Source organism: Heptranchias perlo, chromosome 24, assembly GCF_035084215.1.
Source record: "Heptranchias perlo isolate sHepPer1 chromosome 24, sHepPer1.hap1, whole genome shotgun sequence".
In the NCBI taxonomy this organism is placed as follows: Eukaryota; Metazoa; Chordata; class Chondrichthyes; order Hexanchiformes; family Hexanchidae; genus Heptranchias; species Heptranchias perlo.
Genome location: NC_090348.1, coordinates 3,700,943 through 3,728,672, shown reverse-complemented (window position 1 = coordinate 3,728,672; position 27,730 = coordinate 3,700,943). Strand labels below are relative to the sequence as shown.

General features: G+C 42.2%; 1 protein-coding gene across 1 annotated transcript in view; it reads right to left on the bottom strand.

Moving 5' to 3' along the window:
- lta4h (leukotriene A4 hydrolase) overlaps positions 1–27,730 on the bottom strand; it is a 63,116-nt gene that overhangs the window by 4,808 nt on the left and 30,578 nt on the right. The window contains exons 7-14 of the mRNA XM_068004616.1: positions 26,907–26,979; positions 25,296–25,436; positions 24,991–25,014; positions 24,253–24,323; positions 18,931–19,042; positions 11,876–12,020; positions 11,650–11,753; positions 3,337–3,407 (exon numbers count right to left, since the gene is read on the bottom strand). Of these exons, the coding sequence (XP_067860717.1) occupies positions 3,337–3,407; positions 11,650–11,753; positions 11,876–12,020; positions 18,931–19,042; positions 24,253–24,323; positions 24,991–25,014; positions 25,296–25,436; positions 26,907–26,979 (741 nt within the window). The remainder of the gene's footprint in view (positions 1–3,336; positions 3,408–11,649; positions 11,754–11,875; positions 12,021–18,930; positions 19,043–24,252; positions 24,324–24,990; positions 25,015–25,295; positions 25,437–26,906; positions 26,980–27,730) is intronic.

Sequence of the window (27,730 nt, the reverse complement as noted above, 5' to 3'; positions counted from 1 at the left end):
CAAAATAAATGCCATGATACTCATTAGCTTTGTCCTGAGAGCTGACCCTAAAAGATCAAAGATTAAAGCAGTTCAATTCTACAACTATCCCTGCGTGATGATGAAAGCATTTTTCAGAAAGTAACCATTAACAGTTTAACTTTGGACACTTTCCTTAAATACAGGTTTGAAACACATTGTTTGTGCCAAATGAGAACTGAATTGCACAATTCTGCATCTATGGTTATAGGTTCCAACAGTAACAAGGTCAATGGAAGAAAGCACACAGGCTCAAATGTCATCAAAAAATCTGACTTTCAAGCCAAACGGGGCAGCTTTTCAGTTGTACATTTTGCACTATAACCATGTGATCGCATCTTGACAGGTGCATGAATTTAGGTTAATGCTTAATGAGATAAATTTAATTCTGAAGAACAAAGAGACCTGAATTCGTAGGGGAGCGCACAGGAATTTGGGGGCAAAACCCAGATCTACTTACGGTGTGTCTAAAATTCGAATCAGACAAGTTTTCCATCTGCCAGCTTTGAGTGTGCGGCTGGGAGTGCTCCCAGACTATCCCGGGAATAACTTTTAAAAAAAATTTATATCTCCTGCCTGTTAAAAACCTCTGGTTACCCCTCCTTACCCTACTCCATTTTTCTGGCACCTCCTAGGGGTGGGTGCCTCTGTTGCATCTCTACAGGAGCAGGCTGCCTGCCCCGAATGGCTTGGGGCAGGTTAAGAGTCTTTCCAGAGGCAGCCAAAAAGTCCCACCCTATCACACCTCTGGTGGTGGAGTGGGAGCCAGCAATTTCAAGCCCATGCTATTTATTGCTTCAGTTTATAAAAATGAATCATTCCTTATTTCCAAAAGCCATCTAAGTCCGTTTAAAATCAAAATATGTCTGTTTGAGTAAAGTAATGTATCAACACTTGCGGCACAAGCACATGTTGATATGGTGTCCAGTTTGCTTGATACTGTGTGGAAAGGGGTCAAATGTATGAAGGGAGATCAGCACTCCATCTATTACAGACAAATCTGATAAAGAAGTTTAAAATAAAAGGTTGACAAGTTAAAGTTCATATATGGGCTGTTTAGACATATGATCCAATACATGAACAGCTCATAGGGTCCTTATTTCCAAAAATTACAGGAGAAATTACTTGTGAAATTTAGAAAAAAACTCCCAAAATGTAGTTTAAGGTTATTGAGGTGACATGCTGCCAATTACAGGTGTATACACAGTACACATCTTTCTTTAAAAGAATCACAGTGGGGGCTGGTGAGGGATTAAAGTCAGGTCAAATGATTAAGTTTACTTCTCCAGAATAACACCAAACCACTTCTTCTAATGTAGATGGCAACGATTACAAAAGATGTGCAGCATGGTCTTCTTGAAGTGAAACTGCCAAATTAACATGTGAACTGAATAAATTATGAAACTAAACTGTGAACCGCCCTCCCCCTCAGGTGGAGGTGACCCTACCAGTCTCTATCATTTTACACATACGCATTTTTACATTTAAGATGACATATTGTATGAATTCACTTGTGCTCTAAAATGATTTATTTTGAATTAAGTGTTCAAAGTCCAAAGTCCAATGTAAGAAATTTTAAAAACTGCCAAATTATAGGATTCCAAATTGTTTCTTTTTGTGTGAATTATCTGTCTGCATTTTAAAGAAAGTACCGGTCTTTCTCTTTGTTTGTTGACACAATTTGGCCTTGAAATATTAGGTGAACAAGTTAAGCAATCATATAGGAACAGGAGTAGGCCATTCAGCCCCTCGTGCCTGCTCCGCCATTTGATAAGATCATGGCTGATTTGTGATCTAACTCCATATACCTGCCTTTGGCCCATATCCCTTAATACCTTTGGTTGCCAAAAAGCTATCTAACACAGATTTAAATTTAGCAATTGAGCTAGTATCAATTGCCGTTTGCGGAAGAGAGTTCCAAACTTCTACCACCCTTTGTGTGTAGAAATGTTTTCTAATCTCACTCCTGAAAGGTCTGGCTCTAATTTTTTAAGACTGTGCCCCCTACTCCTAGAATCCCCAACCAGCTGAAATAGTTTCTCTCTATCCACCCTATCTGTTCCCCTTAATATCTTATAAACTTCGATCAGATCACCTCTTAACCTTCGAAACTCCAGAGAATACAACCCCAATTTGTGTAATCTCTCCTCGAAACTTAACCCTTGAAGTCCAGGTATCATTCTAATAAACCTACGCTGCACTCCCTCCAAGGCCAATATGTCCTTCCAGGTGCGGTCTAACCAGTGTTTTGTATAGCTGCAGCATAACATCTGCCCCCTTGTACTCTGGTCCTCTAGATATAAAGGCCAGCATTCTATTAGCCTTATTGATTATTTTCTGCACCTGTTCATGACACTTCAATGATCCATGTACCTGAACCCCAAAGTCCCTTTGGACATCCACTGTTTTTAACTTTTTACCATCTATCCTTTTTTGATCCAAAGTGGATGACCTCACATTTGCCTACATTGAATTCCATTTGCAACAGTTTTACCCATTCACCTAATCTATCAATATCCCTTTGTAATGTTATGTTTTGATCTACACTGCTTACATTGCCACCAATCTTTGTGTCATCGCCAAACTTAGATATGAGACTCTCTATGCCTTCATCTAAGTCGTTAATAAATATTGTGAATAATTGAGGCCCCAAGACAGATCCCTGCGGGACTCCACTAGTCACATCCTGCCAACGTGAGTACCTACCCATTATCCCTACTCTCTGTCGCCTTTCGCTCAGCCAACTTCCCAACTAAGTCTGTACTTTTCCCTCGATTCCATGGGCTTCTAACTTAGCTAACAGTCTCTTATGTGGGACTTTATCAAATGCCTTCTGGAAGTCCATATAAATAACATCCACTGACATTCCTCTGACCACTACTTTAGTCACCTCTTCAAAAAATTCAATCAGGTTTGTCAGGCACCTACCTTTCACAAATCCATGTTGGCTCTCTCTGATTAACTGAAAATTTGAGGTGTTCAGTCACCCTATCCTTAATTATAGACGCCAGCATTTTCCCCACAACAGATGTTAGGCTAACTGGTCTATAATTCCCTGGTTTCCCTCTCTCTCCTTTTTTAAAAAGCAGAGTGACATGTGCAATTTTCCAATCCAGAGGGACAGTTCCTGAATCTAGAGAACTTTGAAAGTTTATAGTTAGGGCATCTGCAATGTGCTCACCTACTTCCTTTAAAACCCTGGGATGGAAACCATCTGGTCCTGGGGATTTCCATTCAATTTTAGCAGAAGTGTTAACCTATTTTTATGCCGTGGTTTCATTTCAGAAACCTTAATGAAATTAACGAGAGGAGACTCACTTTGGTTTGAATGGTGGTATCCCAGGAGAATGGAACCAGGCTTTCCAGTCAACCTTATTCAAAATCTCAGCCTAGTGAGAAATAAAAATATCAAAATAGTGCTGCGTAACACCTATATTGATCAATGTCCCAATGTCTGAGCAAGAAACAATTTGCATTTATATAGTGCTTTTCATGATCTCAGGACATCCCAAAGTACTTTTGAAGTGTAGTCACTGATGTAATGTAGGAAATGGGCAGCCTATTTGCACTCAGCAAGGTCCCACAAAGAGAAATGTGATAAATGTGATAATGATCAGATAATGTTTTAGTGATGTTGGTTAAGGAATAAATATTGGCCAGGACACTGGGGAGAACTCCCCTACTCTTCCTCAAATAGTGCCATGGGATCTTTTACTGCACTGAAGTGTCAGCCTAGATTTTGTGCTCAAGTCTCTGGAGTGCGACTCGAACCCACAACCTTCTGACTCAGAGGCGAAAGTGCTACCCACTGAGCCATTTTCTAATGCAAAGAAAATATGCTTAAATATTTTTCTTATGTAATAGATAAGAATAAGTGTAAGGTTGCATTTTCACATTGGGCCCTCTATTTATAAGCCCACGTTACAAATTTGAGTCTGCCATGAGTACCTTCTTGGGATCAGTTGAATCGGTCGATTCTGTAAACAGATCCCATGTCCCCGACATTCTGAAGTTGACTCACACTGCCCAAAATCTACTAATGTGTTAGCAAACCCTAAAGGATATCACAATCCGCCTTGACATACAAGTCAGGTACGGTGTCTTTCACACGCCCCAATTGAGCTTCCCCAATTTTTTAATCCGACTGTTTACACTTTAGTGAATTGAGGCCGGAACAAAATATTAAGCCGTTTTATTTCCAAAACGGCAAATGAACATGCAGAGCAACAGTTACAATCAGATTCACTCAATTCAGTCAGTACAACCTGTCTTCACGTAATGATACAGTACAATGAATGCTTCCCCACATCAATGTCTTGCATAACAACCCTCCTGCATTCTAACCTCGAGTCTGTCGAAAGCATACTCTAGTAACTTTGTGATAAAAAACTCGATTGTCAGTGTGTTTCTGTCTATTTTTTCTCCCAGTGTTCACAACCAAAGGGAACAGCCTATGCCAGACAACCCCTAGCAACTGCTCAGGACAAGGGACTTCAAAACACATTGAATGAGATATGCATCTCGGTTATCTAGACCAGCTAACAAATTGCTTACTATTTTTGTTCTTTGGGTAAACATTGAGGTAAACAATCCTCAGAAAAGATAGGGAAGGAAACGGGGGTGGAGTTGCTATACTAATTAGAGATAAATGTAAGGAGTTGCACAACACCAGGTTATAGTCCAACAGCTTTATTTGAAATCACAAGCTTTCGGAGCTTTGCTCTTTCGTCAGGTGAGTGAAGGGTTCCATAAAGGCACAGCATATATAGTCAGAGAACAATGCCTGGTGATTACAAATAATCTTTCTAACTGCCATTTATCACACCTCGGCAGAGAGATAATCACAGCAATCAAAGGAGTGGATAGTGTTCAGACAGGTTAGTCAGGGAAACATTACACCAAGAATAATGAATACACAAGGGGTCAGATAATGGCAGTAGAAAAAAAGGGATATAACTGACAGAAGGATAGAAACAGAATCCATGTGGATTGAAATAAGAGATAAGGGATCAATCACGCTAATAGGGGTATACTACAGACCACCTAATACTGGAAAGGAGATGGAGGAAGAAATATATCAGCAAATACATGAAATGAGTAAAAGACATAGAATAATAATCGTGGGAGATTTTAACTATCCCCAAATAAACTGGTAAGAAGAGGTACGTAAAGGGGTACAGGGAATGGAGCTTTTACAATGTGTGCAGGACTCCTTTCTTACCAAGTATGTTTTTTTTTTAATTCATTCATGGGATGTGGGCGTCGCTGGCAAGGCCAGCATTTATTGCCCATCCCCAACTGCCCTTGAGAAGGTGGTGGTGAGCCGCCTTCTTGAACCACTGCAGTCCGTGTGGTGAAGGTTCTCCCACAGTGCTGTTAGGAAGGGAGTTCCAGGATTTTGACCCAGCGACGATGAAGGAACGGCGATAGATTTCCAAGTCGGGATGGTGAATGACTTGGAGGGGAACGTGCAGGTGGTGTTGTTCCCATGTGCCTGCTGCCCTTGTCCTTCCAAGTAGTAGAGGTCGCGGGTTTGGGAGGTGCTGTCGAAGAAGCCTTGGCGAGTTGCTGCAGTGCATCCTGTGGATGGTACACACTGCAGCCACGGTGCACCGGTGGTGAAGGGAGTGAATGTTTAGGGTGGTGGATGGGGTGCCAATCAAGAGGGCTGCTTTGTCCTGGATGATGTCAAGCTTCTTGAGTGTTGTTGGAGCTGCACTCATCCAGGCAAGTGGAGAGTATTCCATCACACTCCTGACTTGTGCCTTGTAGATGGTGGAAAGGCTTTGGGGAGTCAGGAGGTGAGTCACTCGCCACAGAATACCCAGCCTCTGACCTGCTCTTGCAGCCACAGTATTTATGGGGCTAGTCCAGTTAAGTTTCTGGTCAATGGTAACCCCCAGGATGTTGATGGTGGGGGATTCGGTGATGGTGATGCAGTTGAATGTCAAGGGAAGGTGGTTAGACTCTCTCTTGTTGGAGATGGTCATTGCCTGGTGCGAATGTTACTTGCCACTTATCAGCCCAAGCCTGGATGTTGTCCAGGTCTTGCTGCATGTGGGCACAGACTGCTTCATTATCTAAGGGGTTGCGAATGGAACTGAACACTGTGCAATCATCAGCGAACATCCCCATTTCTGACCTTATGATGGAGGGAAGGTCATTGATGAAGCAGCTGAAGATGGTTGGGCCTAGGACACTGCCCTGAGGAACTCCTGCAGCAATGTCCTGGGGCTGAGATGATTGGCCTCCAACAACCACTACCATCTTCCTTTGTGCTAGGTATGAATCTAGCCACTGGAGAGTTTTCCCCCTGATTCCCGTTGGCTTCAATTTTACTAGGGCTCCTTGGTACCATACTCGGTCAAATGCTGCCTTGATGTCAAGGGCAGTTACTCTCACCTTGCCTCTGGAATTCAGCTCTTTTGTCCATGTTTGGACCAAGGCTGTAATGAGGTCTGGAGCCGAGTGGTCCTGGCGGAACCCAAACTGAGCATCGGTGAGCAGGTTATTGGTGAGTAAGTGCCGCTTGATAGCACTGTCGACAACACCGTCTTTCACTTTGCTGATGATTGAGAGTAGACTGATGGGGCGGTAATTGGCCGGATTGGATTTGTCCTGCTTTTTGTGGACAGGACATACCTGGGCAATTTTCCACATTGCCAGTGTTGTAGCTGTACTGGAACAGTTTGGCTAGAGGCGCGGCTAGTTCTGGAGCACAAGTCTTCAGCACTACAGCCGGGATGTTGTCGGGGCCCATAGCCTTTGCTGTATCCAGTGCACTCAGCCATTTCTTGATATCACGTGGAGTGAATCGAATTGGCTGAAGACTGGCTTCTGTGATGGTGGGGATATCAGAAGGAGGCAGAGATGGACCATCCACTCGGCACTTCTGGCTGAAGATGGTTGCAAACGCTTCAGCCTTGTCTTTTGCACTCACATGTTGGACTCCGCCATCATTGAGGATGGGGATGTTTACAGAGTCTACTCCTCCCGTTATTTGTTTAATTGTCCACCACCATTCACGACTGGATGTGGCAGGACTGCAGTGCTTTGATCTGATCCGTTGGTTGTGGAATCGCTTAGCTCTGTCTATCACATGCTGCTTCCGCTATTTAGCATGCATGTAGTCCTGTGTTACAGCTTCACCAGGTTGGCACCTCATTTTTAGATACGCCTGGTGCTGCTCCTGGCATGCTCTTCTATACTCACTGAACCAGGGTTGATCCCCTGGCTTGTTGGTAATGGTACAGTGAGGAATATGCCGGGCCATGAGGTTACAGATTGTGCTGGAATACAATTCTGCTGCTGCTGATGGCCCACAGCGCCTCATGGATGCCCAGTTTTGAGCTGCTGGATCTGTTCTGAATCTATCCCATTTAGCACGGTGATAGTGCCACCCAACACGTTGGATGGTGTCCTCAGTGCGAAGACGGGACTTCATCTCCACGAGGACTGTGCGGTGGTCACTCCTACCAATACTGTCATGGACAGATGCATCTGCGACAGGTAGATCTAATGGACTCGATTTTAGGAGGGAGGCGGGTTGGCAGCGGTGGGTCGACTGGGCGCGTGGGTAACGTGGGGTGCTCCGCACGTGATCACAACCTAATTGAAGGCACTTACCTTGGCTTCCGGGTTTCACACTGGAAGGCTGCGGAGGAGCCCTATTTAAAGGGGCAGTCCTCCACTGACTGATGCTGCAGAAAATAGGCAAATTTACAGCATGGAGCAGCCCAGGGCGAAGGCTGCTCCCAGGTTTAATGATGCTGCACCTGTTTCTCAGGCACTAAATGGCAGGCAGGGTGCATACGCTCATTACAAGCCAGAGGCGCACCGCCAGTCATATCGGTAAAGGCAAAAAAAAGACGTCCAGGGATACCAGATCTACGTGCAGCCTAATCAGCAGTCCTTAAAGGGCTGCTGAAGGCTGCCACCAAAAAGTTACTTTTTTAAGGAGTGCTCTTCCTGGCTCCACATTAAACCACGGGTCGCTTGCACCAAGACAAGGTAGTTAAAATGCTCATGAGCTAGGCATTGAGGTTAGATAGAATGTACAGCACAGGAACAGGCCATTTGGCCCATCAGGTCCATGCTGGTATTTATGCTCCACACGAACCTCCTCCCTCACTACTTCATCTAAAACTATCAGGATATCCTTCTATTCCTTTCTCCCTCATGTGTTTATCTAGCTTCCCCTTAAATGCATCTATGCTAGTCGCCTCAACTACTCCTTGTGGTAGCGAATTCCACATTCTAACCACTCTCTGGGTAAAGAAGTCCCTCCTGAATTCCCTATTGAATTTATTAGTGACTATCTAATATTTATGGCCCCTAGTTCTGGTCTCACCCACAAGTGGAAACGTCATCTCTACGTCTACCCTATCAAACTCTTTCACATTTGGGGGAACAGTGATCATAATATCATTAGGGTTAGAATAGTTATGGAAAAGGACAAGGCACAATCAAATGTGAAAATGCTTAACTGGAGGAGGGCAAATTTCAGTCAGTTAAAAAGAGATCTTCCCCAGGTGGATTGGAATCAAGAGTTAGTATGCAAAGGGATGGGCAATAAATGCTGGCCTTGCCAGTGATGCCCACATCCCATGAACAATTAAAAAAAACAGTAATTGAACAATGGGAGGCCTTCAAGGAGGAGTTGGTTCAGGTACAGAGTAGACACATTCCTACAAGCGGGAAAGGAAGGGCAACCAAAGCTAGAGCTCCCTGGATGAGTAAAGATACAGCGCATGATTTTATCGGGGAGCCGGGAAGGGGGTGTTAGAGGGGAATTCTCGACAGAAAACCTGGAAGTACGGGTTTCCCAGACATCCTTACGATTTTGACACAAGGACGTCTTTTTTTTGACTGTTTCCCGCCTGACAGGCTGACCTTCGTTGGACGGGAGAAGAGGATGCGAGCAGGTAATTCTTAGATATGGTGGGGGGCACGGCTCAGTCATCAGGGAGGTGGTCGCTGCAGGTTGGGCCTGGAGGGAACACTCCGGCTCCTCCAGGTCCACAAGCAGTGCGATAAAGGCACTTACCTGCTGTTTCGGGCATTTTCGCCTCCTCTCACGTGGCGTGAAGTAGAAGGCCCGGAAATCCCGGCCACCAGGGGTTAAAAATAAAAAATCTTTTGAAATGGAGGCCTGTAAGCCTTCTTGAAAGCTTTGAGTGACCAACCCACCTCCTGAGAGCGGGTTGGTTGCCCGCCCCTCGTCCAGCTTCCATTAAAACCGGGAATGGGCGGGTTGGGTGCAGGTTTTAGATTTTTAAAATCTTTACTGCCCCCCAGCCCCCAACCCACCCATTTTGCCGAGTTTAAAATCATGCCTATAGAGATTAAAATGAAACAGAAAAAGGAGGCTCATGACGAATGCAAGGTTGATAATACAGTAAAGAACCAGGCTGAATACCGAAAGTACAGAGGAGATCGAAAAGGGAGTAAGAGGGACAAAGAGAGAGTATGAGAATAGATTAGCGGCTAACATAAAAGGGAACCCAAAAGTCTTTCATAAACATATAAAAATAGTAAAAGGGTAGTTAAAGGAAGGATGGGACTGATTGAGGACAAAAAAGATCTTGTGAGGCAGAGGGCATGGCTGAGGTACTAAATGAATACATTGCATCCGTCTTCACTAAAGAGGATGCTGCCATTGTAACAGTATAGGAGGAGGTAGTAACGATATTGGATAGAATAAAAATAGATAAAGAGGTACTTAAAAGATTGGCAGTACTAAAGTAGAAAAGTCACCCGGTCCAGATGGGATGCATCCTAAGTTACTCAGAGAAGGGTAGAAATGGCAGAGGCGCTGGCTACGAACGTCCTTAGATATGAGGACGGTGCCAGAGGACTGGAAGATTGCAAATGATACACCCCTGTTCAAAAAGGGGGAAGAGGGATAAACCAACAATTTCAGGACAGTCAGCCTAACGTCAGTGGTGGGAAACTTTGAGACAATAATCCAGGACAAAATTAATTGGCACTTGGAAGAGCATGGGCTAATAAATGAAAGTCAACATGGATGTGTTAAAGGAAAATTGTGTTTGACTAACTTGATTGAGTATTTTAATGCAGTAAGTGAGAGGGTTGAAGAGGGTAGTGTAGTTGTTATGTATACGGGCTTTCAAAAGGCATTTGATAAAGTATCACTTAATAGACATCTTAGCAAAGTTAAAGCCCATGGGATTAAAGGGACAGTGGCAGCATGGATACAAAATTGGCTACAGGACAGAAAGCAGAAAGTAATGGTGAACGTTTGTTTTTCAGACTCAAGGGGAGTATACAGTGGTGTTCCCCACGGCCATTGCTCTTTTTGATATATATTAATGATTGAGACTTGGGTATAGAGGATGTAATTTCAAAGTTTGCAGATGACACGAAACTCAGGAATGAAGTAAACAGTGAGGAGGATAGTAACAGACTTCAGGAGGACAAAGACAGACTGGTGAAACGGACAGACACATGGCAGATGAAATTTAACACAGAGAAGTGTGAAGTGATACACTTTGGTAGGAAGAATAAGGAGAGGCAATATAAATTAAATGGTACAATTTTAAAGGGGGTGCAGGAACAGAGGCCTGGGGATGCACATACACAAATCTTTGATGGTGGCAGGACAAGTTGAGAAGAGTGTTAAAAAAGCATATGGGATCATGGGCTTTATTAATAGAAGCATAGAGTACAGAACCAAGGAAGTTATGCTAAACCTTTATAAAACATTGGTTAGGCCTCAGCTGGAGTATTGTGTTCAATTCTGGGCACCACACTTTAGGAAGAACGTCAAGGCCTTAGAAAGGGTGCAGAAGAGATTTACTAGAATGGTACCAGGGATGAGGGACTTCAGTCATGTGAAGAGATTGGAGAAGCTGCGGTTGTTCTCCTTCGAACAGAGAAGGTTAAGGGGAGATTTGATAGAGGTGTTCAAAATCATGAACAGTGTTGATAGAGTGAATAAGGAGAAACTGTTTCCAGTGGTAGAAGGGTTGGTAACCAGAGACCACAGATTTAAGGCAAAAAGAGCTTTAGGCGACATGAGGAAACATTTTTTTTTAAAACGCAGCAAGTTGTAACGATCTGGAGTGCACTGCCTGAAAGGGTGGTGGAAGCAGATTCAATAGTAACTTTCAAAAGGGAATTGGATAAATATTTGAAGGGAAAAGATTTACAGGGGAATGGGGTAAGAGCAGGAGAATGGAACTAATTGGATAGCTCTTTCAAAAGAGCTGACATAGGCACGATGGGCTGAATGGCCTCCTCCCTGTACCTAACTATGATACAATATAAGCTAAAGTAAGTTTAGCCAACTTATTCTTGCAGTGTTACTTGGCTGATAGATGTGGCAGCTGGCCCATTTCCAAGGCTACTCTTGTGCCAGCCAGTAGAACGTGGAGAGGGACTTGGATTTTCCCTCTCTGGGGTACCATTACTTTTTACACACAAGCATACATATGAAGGTAAAGGGGGAAACTGCAAAACAAAAACTTAAGACATCAATCTACAAAGTGATAACTTTTAGATTTCTATTTTTCTGGGATCATTGACATTTACAGAGACATGGAGAAAGTCCTAAATAAACTGATCAGCAAATCACATTTTTATTCAGCATACTGTTCTAAAGACACTCACCTTATTATTAAAATATGAATACAGGCATTTTTTCCAGTCTTCTGTGGTTACACTGCTGTAGGCAAATATCTGAATATAGGCCTTGAGGAACCCCATGAAGACATCTAGCAATAAGCACAGACAAATACAAACAAACAGATGTCTTCTGTTTAACAAATCTACAGCAATTCAAATTAAAAAGTCCATTTAGAAAGCCGATTATTAATTCCAAACTTGTAGCATTTACCTGGTCCTCCAAGCAGCTCCTCTAAATGATAAAGTAAAGCAAATCCCTTTTCATATGGAACAGATGAAAATGCATCATCAGGGTCAGTGTCACTGAGTACAGGGACCAGATTGGTCAGAGGATTAGTAGCACCAAATGTCTCAACCTAAGAGAAAGCATGGATTTCAATTAACTATCAAATTTTGAAGAGATACCCACCTAGAAGAGATTACATGGACCCGTTAACAGTTTAAAGTTTATGCGTCATTCTTATATACAGCAAAATATCAAATTAAAATTAGTTCCATTTCTTTAAGCCAACACCGAGGTCAGGGTTTAAGATGTGCTTCACTGGAATAACCTGCAAAAAGTTTATACATATACCGCACCTCCTCTGCAGGCTTATTAACATGTTTAAAATAGTTACTAAAATGCAAAAGGTTGTATTGCTTTAAACTAAGAAGTCTCTTTCACATAATTGGTGTTAATCTTCAACAGCAGTATCCCATAGAAATGAAGTGCATATTACGAGTGATTCTGCTGCTGGAAAATGTTTTTCCAGAAATGATAATATTTGACGCAGAACGTAAATGATACTGCAAAAGACCAACACTACATTCCATCCACACACCATGCAAAACAATGGTTTCCTCCCATTGTTTGTGTCAGGTCCAACAGACAGCGTCCCATGATACATCTGTTGCAGTTTGAGCTTTCTCCCGACAATTTTGCCTTGTGTTCATGGTAAAAGGATGGTTTCTATTAGCAGGTTGAGTCTAGGAACCAAAACTGTGCTCTATGTACTGTGAATGGGATAGCTTGTCCAGAATTAACAACTAACTCCTAATCGCTGGAGACCACATGGGGTGCCCACTAAACTCTTCTGTTATTTCTGACTGTCCAGGAAATAGAGCCCATTAGACTAACACAAAGGCTAAAACTAGGATATCTATTTATAATTAGTGTTAATCATTAGTACACAGGTTGAATACATAGAAGCTGTGAAACACAGCAAAATACAGAGTACTTTATTTAAAAACAAAAAATGTAATTAGAATCAGAATCTTACAGCACAGAAGGATGCCCATTGGGCCCATCGTGCCTGTGTCGGTTCTTTGAAAGAGCTGTCTAATTTAGTCCCGCACCCCAGCTGTTTCCCCATAACCCTGTAAATTAGTCCTCTTCAAGTACATGTCCAATTGCCTTTTGAAAGTTCCTGTGGAATCTGCTTCCACCTCGTTTTCAGGTAGTGCATTCCAGATCTCAACAACCCTCTGAAAAAAATTCTCCTAATTTCCCCTCTAGTTCTTTTGCCAATTATTTTAAATCCGTGACCTCTGGTTACCGACCCACTTGCCAGAGTAAACAGTTTCTCTCTAATTGCTCTATCAATACCCCTCATAATTCTGAATACCTCGATTAGGTCCCCTCTTAACCTTCTCCGCTGAGAACAATCCCAGCCTCTTCAATCTCTCCACATAACTGAAGTCCCTCATCCCTGGTATCATCCTGGTAAACTTCCTCTGTACCCTATCTAAGGCTTGACATCCTTCCTAAAGTGTGGTGCTCAGAATTGTACACAATACTCCAGCTGATGCCTAACCAGTGATTTGTAAAGGTTTAGCATGACATTCTTGTTTTTGTATTTAATGCCCCTTTTTACAAAGCCAATTATCCCATACGCTTTCTTAACCACCTTATCAACTTGCCCTGCCACCTTCAAAGATTTGTGAATATGCACCCCCAGGTTCCTCTGCTCTTGAGCCACCCTCAAAATAGTACCATTTAGATTTTACTGCCTCTCCATGTTGCTTCTATCAAAATGCATCACTTCAGACTAATCCGCATTAAATTGCATCTGCCATGTGTCTGCTCATTTCAAAAATCTGTCTACGTCTGCTACTATCCTGCTCACTATTTACTATGTTGCCAAGTTTTGTATAATCTGCAAACTTCAAAACTGTATTCCCTATACCCAAGTCCAGATCTTTTATATATAAGAAAAGCAATGGTCCTAATACCGACCCCTGGGGGGCCCCACGCCAGTCAGAAAAACTTCTGTTCACCACTACTCTGCCTCCTATCCCTTAGTCAATTATGTACCCAAGTTACTAGCGCTCCTTTAATCCCATGTGGTACTTTATCAAATGCCTTTTGAAAGTCTATTATATATATATACTGCACTACCTTCATCAGCCCCCTTCATCAAAGAACTCAATCAGGTTCGTCAGACATGATTTGCCTTTAACAAATTCGTGCTGGCTGTCCCATATTAACCTATGCTTCTCCAACTGAGAATTAATTTTGTCCTTGACAATTGTCTCTAGTCGTTGTCCCACCACTTAGGTTAGACTGACTGGTCTGCAGTTACCAGGTTTATCCCGCTCCTCTTTTTTGAACAGGGGTGTAACATTTGCAATCCTCCAGTCCTCTGGCATCACTCTCATATCCCAGGAGAATTGAAAGATTTTGGTCAGAGCTTCTGCTTTCTCCACCCTTGCTTCCTTCAGCAACCGAGGATGCATTCCATCTGGACCAGGTGACTTGTTAACTTTGAGTGATGCCAACCTCTTTACCACCTCCTTACTATCTATTTTTATCCTATCCAATATCTCTACTCCCCCCTCCTCCACTGCGACATTTACTTCATCCTCTTCTTTTGTGAAGACAGATGCAAAGTACTCATTCATGCCCTCTGCCTCCATAAGATGATTTCCTTTTTTGTCCCAATCGGCCCCACTGTTGCTTTAACTATCCTTTTACTTTTTAATATGTTTATAAAAGATTTTTGGGTACCTTTTTCTGTTACCCGTTAATCTTTTCTCATACTCTTTGCCCTTATATCCTTTTTCAATTTTTCCCTGCACTCTGCCTGGTTTACTACTGTATTCTGTACCTGACATTTGTCATAAACCTCCTTTTTTTGTTTTACTTTAACCTCTATTTCTTGTGTCATCCAGGCAGCTCTAGCATTGGATGCCCCATCTCTCCTCCTTATGGGAATATGCTTGGTTTGTACCCAAACTATCACCGCCTTGAAGGCCTGCCATTGCTCATTTACTGTTTTCCTGGCCAATCTTTGTTTCCAGTCCACCTGAAAGATCCCTTCTCAAAATCATTGGGTTTCTTAATTGGGTTAAGAAACCCTTAGTGGAAGTTATTTCTTACAGCATCATTAGAGGCAGGACTTTTAGATGGAATAGTCTTTTGTAGATCTGGATGACACGAAAAATGTGGACAATGCAAATCTCAATACATCGCCAGAGTTCAGATCTCTAGCCAGAACTACAGATTAAGAATTGCCTGGTATTTAATCAGTGCAAGACAGACCTGATTAAAGACAATGGTACGAACTGGTGCATGTAATGTTGAGCAGGTGCTCACACAGTCTGATTTCTGAACACCTATTCATTTTGTGGCCATGTACAAATTCATTAGCAAGGGGAATAAAGTCTCCCCATATCCTGACTAATTTCCAGATCAATCGTCTTGGCTTGGTCTTTTGTATTTTAGAACGGTTTCTACTTTAACTCTAGCTTTTCAGAAATGTACAGGAATTTCTCAAGAGAATTGACCTTTGTGTATGTGTAATTGAAACCCTGCTGAAAATCAGAACGGTTACAGCACGGAAGGTGGCCATTCGGACCATCGAGTCCACACTGGCTCTATGCAAGAGCAATCCAGCTAGTCCCAACTCCCCCGCCCTTTCCCCGTTGCCCTGCAAATTTTTTCCTTTCAACTACTTATCCAGTTCCCTTTTGAAGGCCACGATTGAATCTGCCTCTACTACCCACCTGGCAGTGCATTCCAGGTCCTGACCACTCGCTGTGTAAAAAAGTTTTATCCTCATGTCACCTTTGGTTCTTTTGCCAATCACCTTAAATCTACGTCCTCTGGTTCTTGACTCTTCCGCCAATGGGAACAATTTCTTTCTATCTGCTCTGTCTAGACCCTTCATGATTTTAAATACCTCTATCAAATTTCCTCTCAACTTTCTCTGTTCCAAGGAGAACAACCCCAGCTTCTCCAGTCTATCCACTTAACTAAAGTCCCTCATCCCTGGAATCATTCTGGTAAATCTCTTCTGCACCCTCTCTAAGGCCTTCACATCTTTCCTAAAGTGCGGTGCCCAGAACTGGACACAATATTCCAGTTGTGGTCAAACCAGTGTTTTATGAAGGTTCATCATGACTTCCTTGCTTTCGTACTCTATGCCTCTATTTATAAAGCACAATGTCCCGTATGCTTTTTTAACTACTTTCTCAACCTGCCCTGCCACTTTCAATGATTTGTGTACATATACCCCCAGATCTCTGTTCCTCTACCTCTTTTAGAATTGTGCTCTCTAGTTTATATTGCCTCTCCTCGTTCTTCCTACTGAAATGTATCACTTCGCATTTTACTCCGTTAAATTTCATCTGCCACGCGTCCACCCATTCCACCAGCCTATCTATATCCTCTTGAAGTCTATCACTATCCTCCTCACTGTTCACTACTTTGAAAATAAAAGACAAAGCAAGGTACTAAATGAGTACTTTGCATCTGTCATTACCAAGGAAGAAGATGCTGCCAGAGTCTCAGCAAAAGAAGATGTAGTTGAGATACTGGATGGGCTAATAATTGATAAAGAAAGATACTAGAAAGGCTAGCTGTACTTAAAGTAGATAAGACATCCGGTCCGGATGGGATGGAAAGGGTGGAACTTGCAGAGGCACTGGCCATAGTTTTGGGTCATCTGCAAATTGTGCTCTGTACACCCAAGTCCAAGTCATTAATATATATCAAGAAAAGCAGTGGTCCCAGTGCCGACCTCTGGGGAACACAACTGTATACCTCCCTCCAGTCCGAAAAACAACCGGTCATCACTACTCTCTGCTTCCTGTTGCTTAGCCAATTTTGCATCCATGCTGCTACTGCCCCCTTAATTCCATGAACTTCAATCTTAATGACAAGCCTATTATGTGGCACTTTATCAAAACGTCTTTTGAAAGTCCATATACGCCACATCAACCCTCTCTGTTACCTCATCAAAAAACTGTATCAAGTTAGTTAAACACGATTTACCTTTAACAAATCCGTGCTGGCTTTCCCTAATCAATCCTCACTTGTCCAAGTGACTGTTAATTCTGTCCCGGATTATCGTTTCTAAAAGTTTCCCCACCACAGAGGTTAAACTAACTGGCCTGTAGTTGCTGGGTTTATCCTTACAACCTTTTTTGAACACAGGTGCAACATTTGCAATTCTCCAGTCCTCAGGCACCACCTCCGTATCTAAGGATATTTGGAAGATTATGGCCAGTGCCTCCGCAATTTCCACCCTTTCCATCCCATCCGGACCGGGTGACTTGTCTACTTTAAGTACAGCTAGCCTTTCTAATACCTCTTTACCAATTATTAGCCCATCCAGTATCTCAACTACATCTTCCTTTACTGAGACCCTGGCAGCATCGTCTTCCCTGGTAATGACAGATGCAAATTACTCATTTAGTACCTTGCTTTGTCTTTTATTTTCAAAGCAAGGAAAATTACCAGTGTATTCAGCTTGGAAGAGATGACAAATATCTTAAGATTAAAAAGGTTTAAAAAAAATCCAGTTTTAAAATAGCCAAGAACAAGTTAAATTGCTTCGATAAATGGGAGTTACAACTACATAATTTAGGCCACTGGAGCCCATCAAGCAATTAAAGGATCAGTGATTTGCTTTTTTAAAAAAATGCAGACGCAATTCTGTCCACTAGATGTGCTGTTCAGTTATGTTTGTACATTTATTTACAAATCTGTACACAAGTTAGAAAGTGGAAATTATTAAACAATCCTGTCAACTCAAGGAAAAGAAAAAAAAATGGCTTTTCCGTTTTGTTTAAAACTAGATAAGGCCAAGAATTCCACACACAACTTGTGATAAAAGTTCACACACAATTTAAACAAGGCAACAGCACCATCCACTGGAAGAAAAATGCTGCATGAAGGAAACTCATACATCATTGCTGCCCTTAATAGAGCAGTAAAGGGGAGTAAAGGCATTGTGGTACAATGGGTTAAACATTCTTTTCTTTCAACTCTTGGACACGGGTTTAAATCCAGTCCAGACCAGTGAGATTGAGGTACGCAACCAAAATGAGTTGTTGGGACACCCTATCTGATCTGGCAGTTTGCTGAATTATCTCAGTTTGAAAACAAACAAAAAAAATTACCACATACATAACAGATCCTGGAAACCTCCTTTGATCGCTTCTCCCTGGTAATGTCTATTCATTAGTCTCTTGTGCATCTCCCACTTCCGTCGCCCCACCATTGTGAGCCATGTCTTTAGTCGGTTAGGCCCTAAGCTCTGGAATTCCCTCCCTAAACCTCTGCCTCTTTCTCCTACTTTAAACCTACCTCTTTGACCAAGCTTTTGGTCACATGTCCTAATGTCTCTTTCATTGACTCTGTCAATTTTTCTCTGATTACACTCCTGTGAAGCACTTTGGGGCATTTTACTACTTTAAAAGCGCTATATAAATGCAAGTTGTTGTTGTGGTCATTACCAATGCTGTTCTTGTCAACAGGAATGTTTGATACCACCCTTATTAGATGCTGCCACTGTCGAGCCGATTCCTTATCCAGGCGCCCTGCCCCTTAGCCCAAGCCTCAGCCCTGACCCCCACTCCTGCTGTGCCCATATCAAGATAGGAAATAAGAACAAGGCTGCAATCACAGGCACAAAGGAGGGCTCAAAATAACAGTCATGGACTGGCAGAAAGAGGGAGCTAACTGAGGTGCTGTAGTCAGCCTTCATCTCCCACATCAACATACATATACAAAATATCACACTCCATGGGCCAAATGGCCTCCTTCCATGCTGTAACCTTTCCACAATTCTATGACTATAACTCCAATTAATTTCGGGCAACATTATTCCAATTTCTCAATTACTTGTAGGGGCATGCAACATTGTACTAAGCAGCACCTCTAAATGTTATAATTACTACTTTTTTCAAAAAAAGACACTATAATCAAAAAGAGCATAAATCCATAAAATGTACACCATTGTGCAGTTATTAGAAGGGTTACTATAACATTGTGAAACTCACCGCTTCAAGCAGATCCTTCCAGCCTCCAATGGCTACAAATTGCCTGAATTTCTCATCAAACATGGAACGGCCTATCATGCGCTCCAGGTACACTGTATGGCCCTCATTTAACCTAGCGTCATTAAAGATATACGTCACTATTTCACTCCATCAAATGTGATTAAAAAGGTCCAGAAATTCACTGTTTTTAATGCAATGTATGGGACCAACAGAGAGAGGATTATTTTATGACTACAGAAGATATTCTACATGCATGCCCAAACTGGAAGAGTAGCCAGGCACTCATTCTCAGCACCAGGGAGCATGATTTATAACCAATATACACCCAATTGGTGCAGCATGCTTTCTCTGGCAATTAATATTAACAGTATGCTGATGCTATGTAGCTGACAAAAATTATCCGTCATAATGGAATTAGAAAACTAACTTAAAACTAGCCACCACGAAATTACATATAAAAATACACAGAATAAAGCAAGTGTCTTAACCATGTCCAAATAATAGTTGGCACACAGTCCTTCCCCCCAGTAAAACTATTTAGATATTTGAATCATCGACAGCTACAGGTGAGGTGCCTGAAGATTGGAGGGGAGCAAATGTTGTGCCTTTGTTTAAGAAGGGCGGCAGGGAAAAGCCTGGGAACTACAGACCAGTGAGCCTGATATCTGTAGTGGGTAAGTTGTTAGAGGGTATTCTGAGAGACAGGATCTACGGGCATTTGGAGAGGCAGGGACTGATTAGGAACAGTCAGCATGGTTTTGTGAGAGGAAAATCATGTCTCACAAATTTGATTGAGTTTTTTGAAGGGGTAACCAAGAAGATAGATGAGGGCTGTGCAGTAGACGTGGTCTACATGGACTTTAGCAAAGCCTTTGACAAGGTACCGCATGGTAGGTTGTTACATAAGGATAGATCTCACGGGATCCAAGGTGAGGTAGCCAATTGGATACAAAATTGGATTGACGACAGAAGACAGAGGGTGGTTGTAGAGGGTTGTTTTTCAAATTGGAGGCCTGTGACCAGCGGTGTGCCTCAGGGATCGATGCTGGGTCCGCTGTTATTTGTTATTTATATTAATGATTTGGATGAGAATTTAGGAGGCATGGTTAGTAAGTTTGCAGATGACACCAAGATTGGTGGCATTGTGGACAGTGAAGAAGGTTATCTCGGATTGCAACGGGATCTTGATAAATTGGGCCAGTGGGCCGATGAATGGCAGATGGAGTTTAATTTAGATAAATGTGAGGTGATGCATTTTGGTAGATCGAATCGGGCCAGGACCTACTCCGTTAATGGTAGGGCGTTGGGGAGAGTTATAGAACAAAGAGATCTAGGAGTACAGGTTCATAACTCCTTGAAAGCGGAGTCACAGGTGGATAGGGTGGTGAAGAAGGCATTCGGCATGCTTGGTTTCATTGGTCAGAACATTGAATACAGGAGTTGGGATGTCTTGTTGAAGTTGTACAAGACATTAGTAAGGCCACACTTGGAATACTGTGTACAGTTCTGGTCACCCTATTATAGAAAGGATATTATTAAACTAGAAAGAGTGCAGAAAAGATTTACTAGGATGCTACCAGGACTTGATGGTTTGACTTATAGGGAGAGGTTGGATAGACTGAGACTTTTTTCCCTGGAGAGTAGGAGGTTTCGGGGTGATCTTATAGAAGTCTATAAAATAATGAGGGGCATAGATAAGGTCGATAGTCAAAATCTTTTCCCAAAGGTAGGGGAGTCTATAACGAGGGGGCATAGATTTAAGGTGAGAGGGGAGAGATACAAAAGGGTCCAGAGGGGCACTTTTTTCACTCAAAGGGTGATGAGTGTCTGGAACGAGCTGCCAGAGGCAGTAGTAGAGGCAGGTACAATTTTGTCTTTTAAAAAGCATTTGGACAGTTACATGGGTAAGATGGGTATAGAGGGATATGGGCCAAGTGCAGGCAACTGGGACTAGCTTAGTGGTATAAACTGGGCGACATGGACATGTTGGGCCGAAGGGCCTGTTTCCATGTTGTAAACTTCTATGATTCTATTCTATTTCCTATGATTATGGAATCAGCTAAGTTAGGTTTTGATAGCAAGAAAGTAAGATGCAGTCAGCACTAAGGTGAATACAAATAGGTACAGATAATGGAAGCAAGGCTACTGTTGGGTCAGCCAAGGAGCAGCATTAACTGCATCTTTGGAGAATACATATCACACGACAATTACAGATGACAAAGGCCATTCAGCCCATTTCAGTTCATCCAACCAAAAGACCCCAATTACCCTCATTGCAGCATCTAATTGTTTCTTAAATGATTCTGATTTGTGAGGTACTGACGACCATTATAAGTGAGTCACTGGACAATGGTCAGTACCAATAGATTGGAAAAAGGCTAAAGTGAAGTCCATATACAAAAGTGGTACAAAACAGGTACAGTCAATGACAGACCCATAAGTCTTACTTCCATTCCATGTAAAACAATAGAATCAATGAGGAGTAAACTTGAGCATTATCTATACAATGGTAAGCTACATTTTCCACATCGTTCACCTGAGGAAGGAGGTAGCCTCCGAAAGCTTGTGAATTTAAAATAAAATTGCTGGACTATAACTTGGTGTTGTAAAATTGTTTACAATTGTCAACCCCAGTCCATCACCGGCATCACCACATCAAGCTACTTAACAGCAGTGAACATTGATTCAGAAGGGAAAAATCCTGCCTGACCAACTTTGTCAACTTCTTTGAGGAAGTGACAAATCAAGTGGACTGTGGGAAATCCTATAATGTGGTGTACCTAGACTTACAAAAGGCTGCTAACAAAGTTCCACAGAAAAGGTCATTAGGGATTTGGGGAGGGAGAGAGATAGGAAAGAAAGAAAAAAGGAAGCAGACAAAAACTTATATAGGAACAGGAGTAGCCCATTCAGCCCCTCGAGTATATTTCGCCATTTAGTTAAATCATGGCTGATCTCTACCTCAACTCCATTTACCTGCCTTTGTTCCATATCCCTTGGCATCCTGACCCAACAAAAATCTATCAATCTCCATCTTGAAAACTTCAATTGATCCAGCATCCACAGCTTTTTGGGGAGCAAGTTCCAGGTCTCCACTACCCTTTGTGTGAAAAAGTGCTTCATGATTTCACAGCTAAATGACCTAGCTCTAATTTTAAGACTACGTCCTCTTGTTCTGGATTTCCCCCATCGGAGGAAATTGTATCTACCCTATCGAATCTCTAACACTTCTAATAGATCAACATTCTAAATTCAAGGAAATACAAACCATGTTTATGCAACCTGTCCTCATAATTCAACTCTTTTAACCCCAGTATCATTCTAGTGAATCTGCACTGTACCCCCTCCAAGGTCAAATCATCTTTCCCGAGGATCTGTGCTCAAAACTGAATGCAATACTACAGAGGGGTCTGACCAAGGCTCTGTACAACTGAAGCATCACTTCCTCACTTTTGAATTCCAGCCCCCTTGAAATAGAGCCCCCTTTTTGATTATTTGAATTCCAGCTCCCTTTTTGATTACTTTGTGTACCTGTGCAATAGCTTTTTGTGATTTGTGTACATGGACACCTAAATCCCTTTGGTCCTCTACAGTTCCTAGTCCCTTCCTATTAAGAAAACTTTATATAGCATCTTTCACAAACTCAGGACATCTTGAAAGTTCAGTCAATGAACAACTTTTGAAGTGTAGTCACTGTTGTAATGTAGGAAACACAGCAGCCAATTAGCGCACAGCAAGGTCCCACAAATGACCAGATAATCTGTTTTTGTAATGTTGGTTGAGGAATAAATATTGGCCAGGACACTGGGAGAACTCCACTGCTCTTTTCAAAAGTGCCATGGGATCTTATACGTCTACCCGAGAGGATAGACTCAATTTAATATCTATTCAAAAGACAGTATGTCCGACAGTGTAGCCCTCCATCAGTACTGCACTGAAGTGTCAGCCTAGACTATGTGCTCAAGTCTCTGGAGTGGGACTTGAATCCGTGACCTACTGACTCAGAGGTGAGAATACTAACACTAAGCCGAGACTGATACCTAAACCCGGGGAATAGACAAGAAATTGGCTGAAGGGAAGAAAATGAGTATTCGATAGAGGAGTCAAGGGGGCAGGTAAGGGAGGAAGAGAGGAACACTGAGTAGGTGTGCCAATATTGCTCAATATTGGGACCATGACTGGGACTCAGAAATTCAATGCAAATTTGGCAGATTTGCAGATGATACCAAATGAGGAGGGGCAATGTAATCTGAGGAGGCAGCTCAGAAGTTACACAATGAGTTGAATAAAATATGCAAGTTGTCAGAAAATTGGCAGGTGACATTAATGCAGACAAATGTAAAGTACTATAAGACAGGAAGAAAAAGGTCCACATGTGCTTCATGAATTGTGTTGAAATAGTTTTAGGATGAAGCCGAAAGAGGCCTAGGAATCTTAGTAGACTGGACACAACATGATCAACCAATGCAGAGCAGCAATCAACACAGCCACAACTTCCTCTGGCTTGTAGTCTACTGTTTTGGCTGTGTGGTTCAAAATTCTATTGGTTTTGTTGACTGCTGCTCTGCATTGATTGGACATGAGTATGGAGTCTACCAAGACTCCTAGCCTTTTTCAACTTCATCCTTATTTATTTCAACAACATTGATTATATATTATCCATTTTTCTTTCCTTTGTGCAGTACTTTACACTTGTCTGTGTTAAATTTGATCTGCCAGTATTCTGTCCACATATATATTTTATCCAATCCCTTCTGTAATTTGTTAACTTCCTCCTTAGATTACATCACCCCTACTAGTTTGGTGGTATTTACAAGTTTAACTATTTTGCATTCATTTCTGAATTTAAGCCATTGATATAAATCTTCCCTGCCTGCCAGCCAAGCATAATATGCATCAAGGAGTTAAGAAAAGGAAGGTAGTTTTGATGAAACCATTTATACAAATTCACCATATATTTCAAGAATAAAATGCTGAGACAATGAGAGCAATTTCTGACTTCACAGCCTGGCAGAGTGGATCGCCTGGCCTCGTGGATCGCCTGGCCTCAATTGAAAATGCCTAATTTTCATTCCATTGATTTCACATCGAGCAGCTTCTACAATGGGCAGGCAATCTGCCCTGCCAGATTACCATCCAGGCGGTGAAGTTGAAAATTACCCCCCCCCCCCCCCCCCCATTTTTAGTTAGTGAATGATGGAAATTTAAGAAATGGCATAATTTCTGCTGAATATGATTAACTTTCAAGTGATTAAGAACTACGAAGATCGAACAAGAGAAAAGTACAGTCACTGAGATTCCAGTCATTGTTCACGTACATACCAGAAATGCTCCCAGGTTTTGTTGGTGACCAGATTTCCTGTCCAACTGTGGGAAATTTCATGTGCAATTACCTACAAATACAAATGATTTCCTGTTCAATCACTTAAACCTTTGACATTCATTCATTCGTTAACATTCGTGCATTAGAGTGAAAGCAGCTGTACTAGCAGACCTGGAGAAGTTCTTCATTCCTAGCACTTTGAACAGCCTGCCATCAATAGTGGCTGGACAAGAATTGTTGCCTTTGTGTCATTCACAACCCCCATCCCAACCCCCTCCACCCCCTCCCCGAATGCTCCTCCAAAAAAAGACAAAATATCACTAAAACCCAACCTTCAGAAGAACAAAAAACAATTTCAACATTACCAAATCTCAAAAATGGTACTCAATGAAGAACATTGTATGATACTCAAAAGTCGAGTACACAGCAGCCAGGAAAAAAAGCAGTTCATGCTTTACTACCAACTGAAACAAAAAAAACTTAGCAAGCCATGAAGAGGGAACAGTCCACAACTATTCTTCCCCCTCCCGCAACAAAGCAGATTAAGGGGACACTCAATGAATGTTAACGGAAATCTGGTTGCAAGACATGCCAAATGTTTTCTTTGTCCAAGTTGCTGATCAGAGGCCAATGACAGTCTCTGAAGGGATGGTCTCTTCAGTCCTGTTAGTAAAACTATTTAAAGTTACGAGCTGCATTATTCAGTAAGATCTATTTTAATAAAATATTGTACTTACATTGGAAAGGCTTTTATCACCAGCCTAGAACAAGATTAAAAATATATTACACATTCTGCAACCTTTAGCCAGCTGAACTAGAAATTAAAATACATATGTTATCACTATGATGCCAATTGCCCTGAGCCCAAATGAATCAAGATTCAATAAGTTTCAAAGATAATACTTTGGCACAAACACTTACAAATAATCATTTATGACTAAATTATCAGATACAGTTCCGTTCACCAGTTCACAGGAACACACGCATTTTGGACAGAATTAAAGAGCTGCCAGAAAACCAAACATGCATTTTCATATCTTACCAGTAAAGTTGGTGTTATAAAGGTGAGGCAAGGGTTCTCCATCCCACCATAGGGAAACGATGGAGGAAGGACGAGGAGATCATACTGTCCCCACACATACGGGCCCATAAGTTTTTCAGCAGTCTTCAGCATGGTTTCAGTCTGTCACCACAAATAACTTATTAGTACATGTATTTAAGGCACAATAAAGTGTCTCAGGAAGGCATTCTGTGTTGTCAGTTACAAATACTGTGAGCTTCTCTTCAATAACTTAAGACTACGTGCAACTAGTAAAACTTATCCCTTTGCCACTTTTTCAGGAGAGAAAGCATACTGTATTTTTAAATTGATGATAAATTCCCTCTTTTTCTCTCTGGCCCAAATCCCAACTGCTGCCAGCCTGCTCCCAGGCCCCTCTCCACTAGTACTGCCCTAAAATCGATGCTAGGATCTGCATGAGTGCACCTCAACAATTCTCCCTCCAGTTGTCCTTGCTTTTCTATAGTGAAGGATCAGGCCTAGGCTGACCAAAAGCTTGGTCAAAGAGGTGGGTTTTAATCAGGGTCTTAAAGAAGGAACGGAGGTGGAGTGGCAGAGGAGTTTAGGGAGGGAATGACACAGCATGGGGCCTACGAGGCTGAAAGCACGGTTGCCAATGGCTGGGTGTTTGCGGAGGGAGGGAGAATATGCACAAGAGGGAGATAGAGGAACGGAGAGTTTAGGGGGTGGTTGGAGAAGGTTACAGAGGTAAGGAAGGGCGAGGTGGTGAAGGGATTTAAACTCGAGGAAGAGTGTTTTAAATTTGAGATGCTGAGGGACTGTAAGCTACTGTGGGTCAGCAAGGACAAGGGTGATGGGCAAGCAGAACTGGTGTAGGGTAGGCAAGGCAGCAGACATTTAGACGAGCTGATGTTATGAAGGATGGAGGATGGGAATTCAGCCAGGAGAGTATTGGAATAGTCGAGTCTGGAGGTGACAACTACATGGATGGAGGTTTCAGCAGCAGATGAGGCAAGGGTGGAGGCAGGTGACGTTAACAAAGGTGGAAGTAGGCAATATTTGTGATGGAGAGGGTATAGGGTCGGAATCAAATAGGTTGCAAACAGTCTAATTCAGCCTGAGACCGTGGCCTGGAAGGGGGGGTGGAATTGTTGACAAGGACCCAGAGTTTGTGGCAAGGACCAAAGATGATGGCTTCGGTCTCCCTAATATTTAGCTGGAAGAAATTGCTGCAAATCCAAGACTGAATGTTTTTAAGCAGTCCCACTTAAAAAGGGGCAGTGGAAGGGTCAAGAAGGCTGGTGGAGAGGTAGAGCTACATGTGGAATCTGCCCCAATATCTTTGGATGATGTTACCAAGGGGCAGCATGTAGATGAGGGAGGGTGATGGAGGACTCAGGTGGTGACGTGCAGGGGGCGAGAACTGAAGCCATTGATGGAAATACTCTGGCTACAGTTGAATAGGTAAGAGTGGAACCAACTGAGGACCAACAAGCTGGACAAGAGATCTGCCAGAGGAGGATGGTGTGGTTGACCATGTCAAAGGCTGCAGAAAGATAAAGAAGCAATATTACAAGAATTGCACTCCAAGTCCAGACTACTAGTACATATTAAAAAGTACTTAAAACAAACCTCTTCAAATTCATATGCAGCAGCATCCACCATCTCCTTCTCTGACCAGACTCTAGATCTTGGGCCAATTACTCTGCAACATAAATTCAGTTTTATATGAATAATCAATAGATGAAAACAGTGTGACTAACATACCTAATTTCTGATTGTGGAAGGGAACAATAAAGGGTTAAGTTTACACTGTTTAGCAACTGCACATGCTATTAATCTCCTATGTTTCACACTGTGAACTGGAATTGGTAGATAATGACGAAATTTAAATAGTGTAAAATCCCTTCCAGGTTCTCCACTAGATAGTGCAATACTCATTGTAGGATACCAGCCAACCTACCTGAAGAAGAAAAGGACGAAGACCTGTGTTTGACTAATGTTGCTGAGTGGCTTTGGTTGCCTGCTATTCATTGAAGTAGCAAACATTTTGAGCTTGACAAACATTAACACTTGTGACGTATTTATATATTTGTTATATTTAATGTAAGACGTTGGACGACATCATAGAAATTAATAGAGGCTTGTTTCTTTCATGATCCGCAAAATTTCTTGATCACTTATCTCACCATAACAGTCAGCTTCAATCATTTCCTACCATTCTTCTTCTGTTAGATTTTTACCTAACTCTTTAGCAACTCTCTTAAGGTTGTGGAATGATGATTGCCTGTGCCATCATCAAACAACCAAAAGGCTTTCAAAATTTCTTCCTTGGAGACTTTCTCACTTATTTTCGGAGTCATCAAAGCTAGGAAGTCATTTTTATGCCCTCTCCGAAATTCTTTCCCCCCTTTGGGTCTCCATTCCCGAAAGTGCTGACTCAAATTGGGGTACAG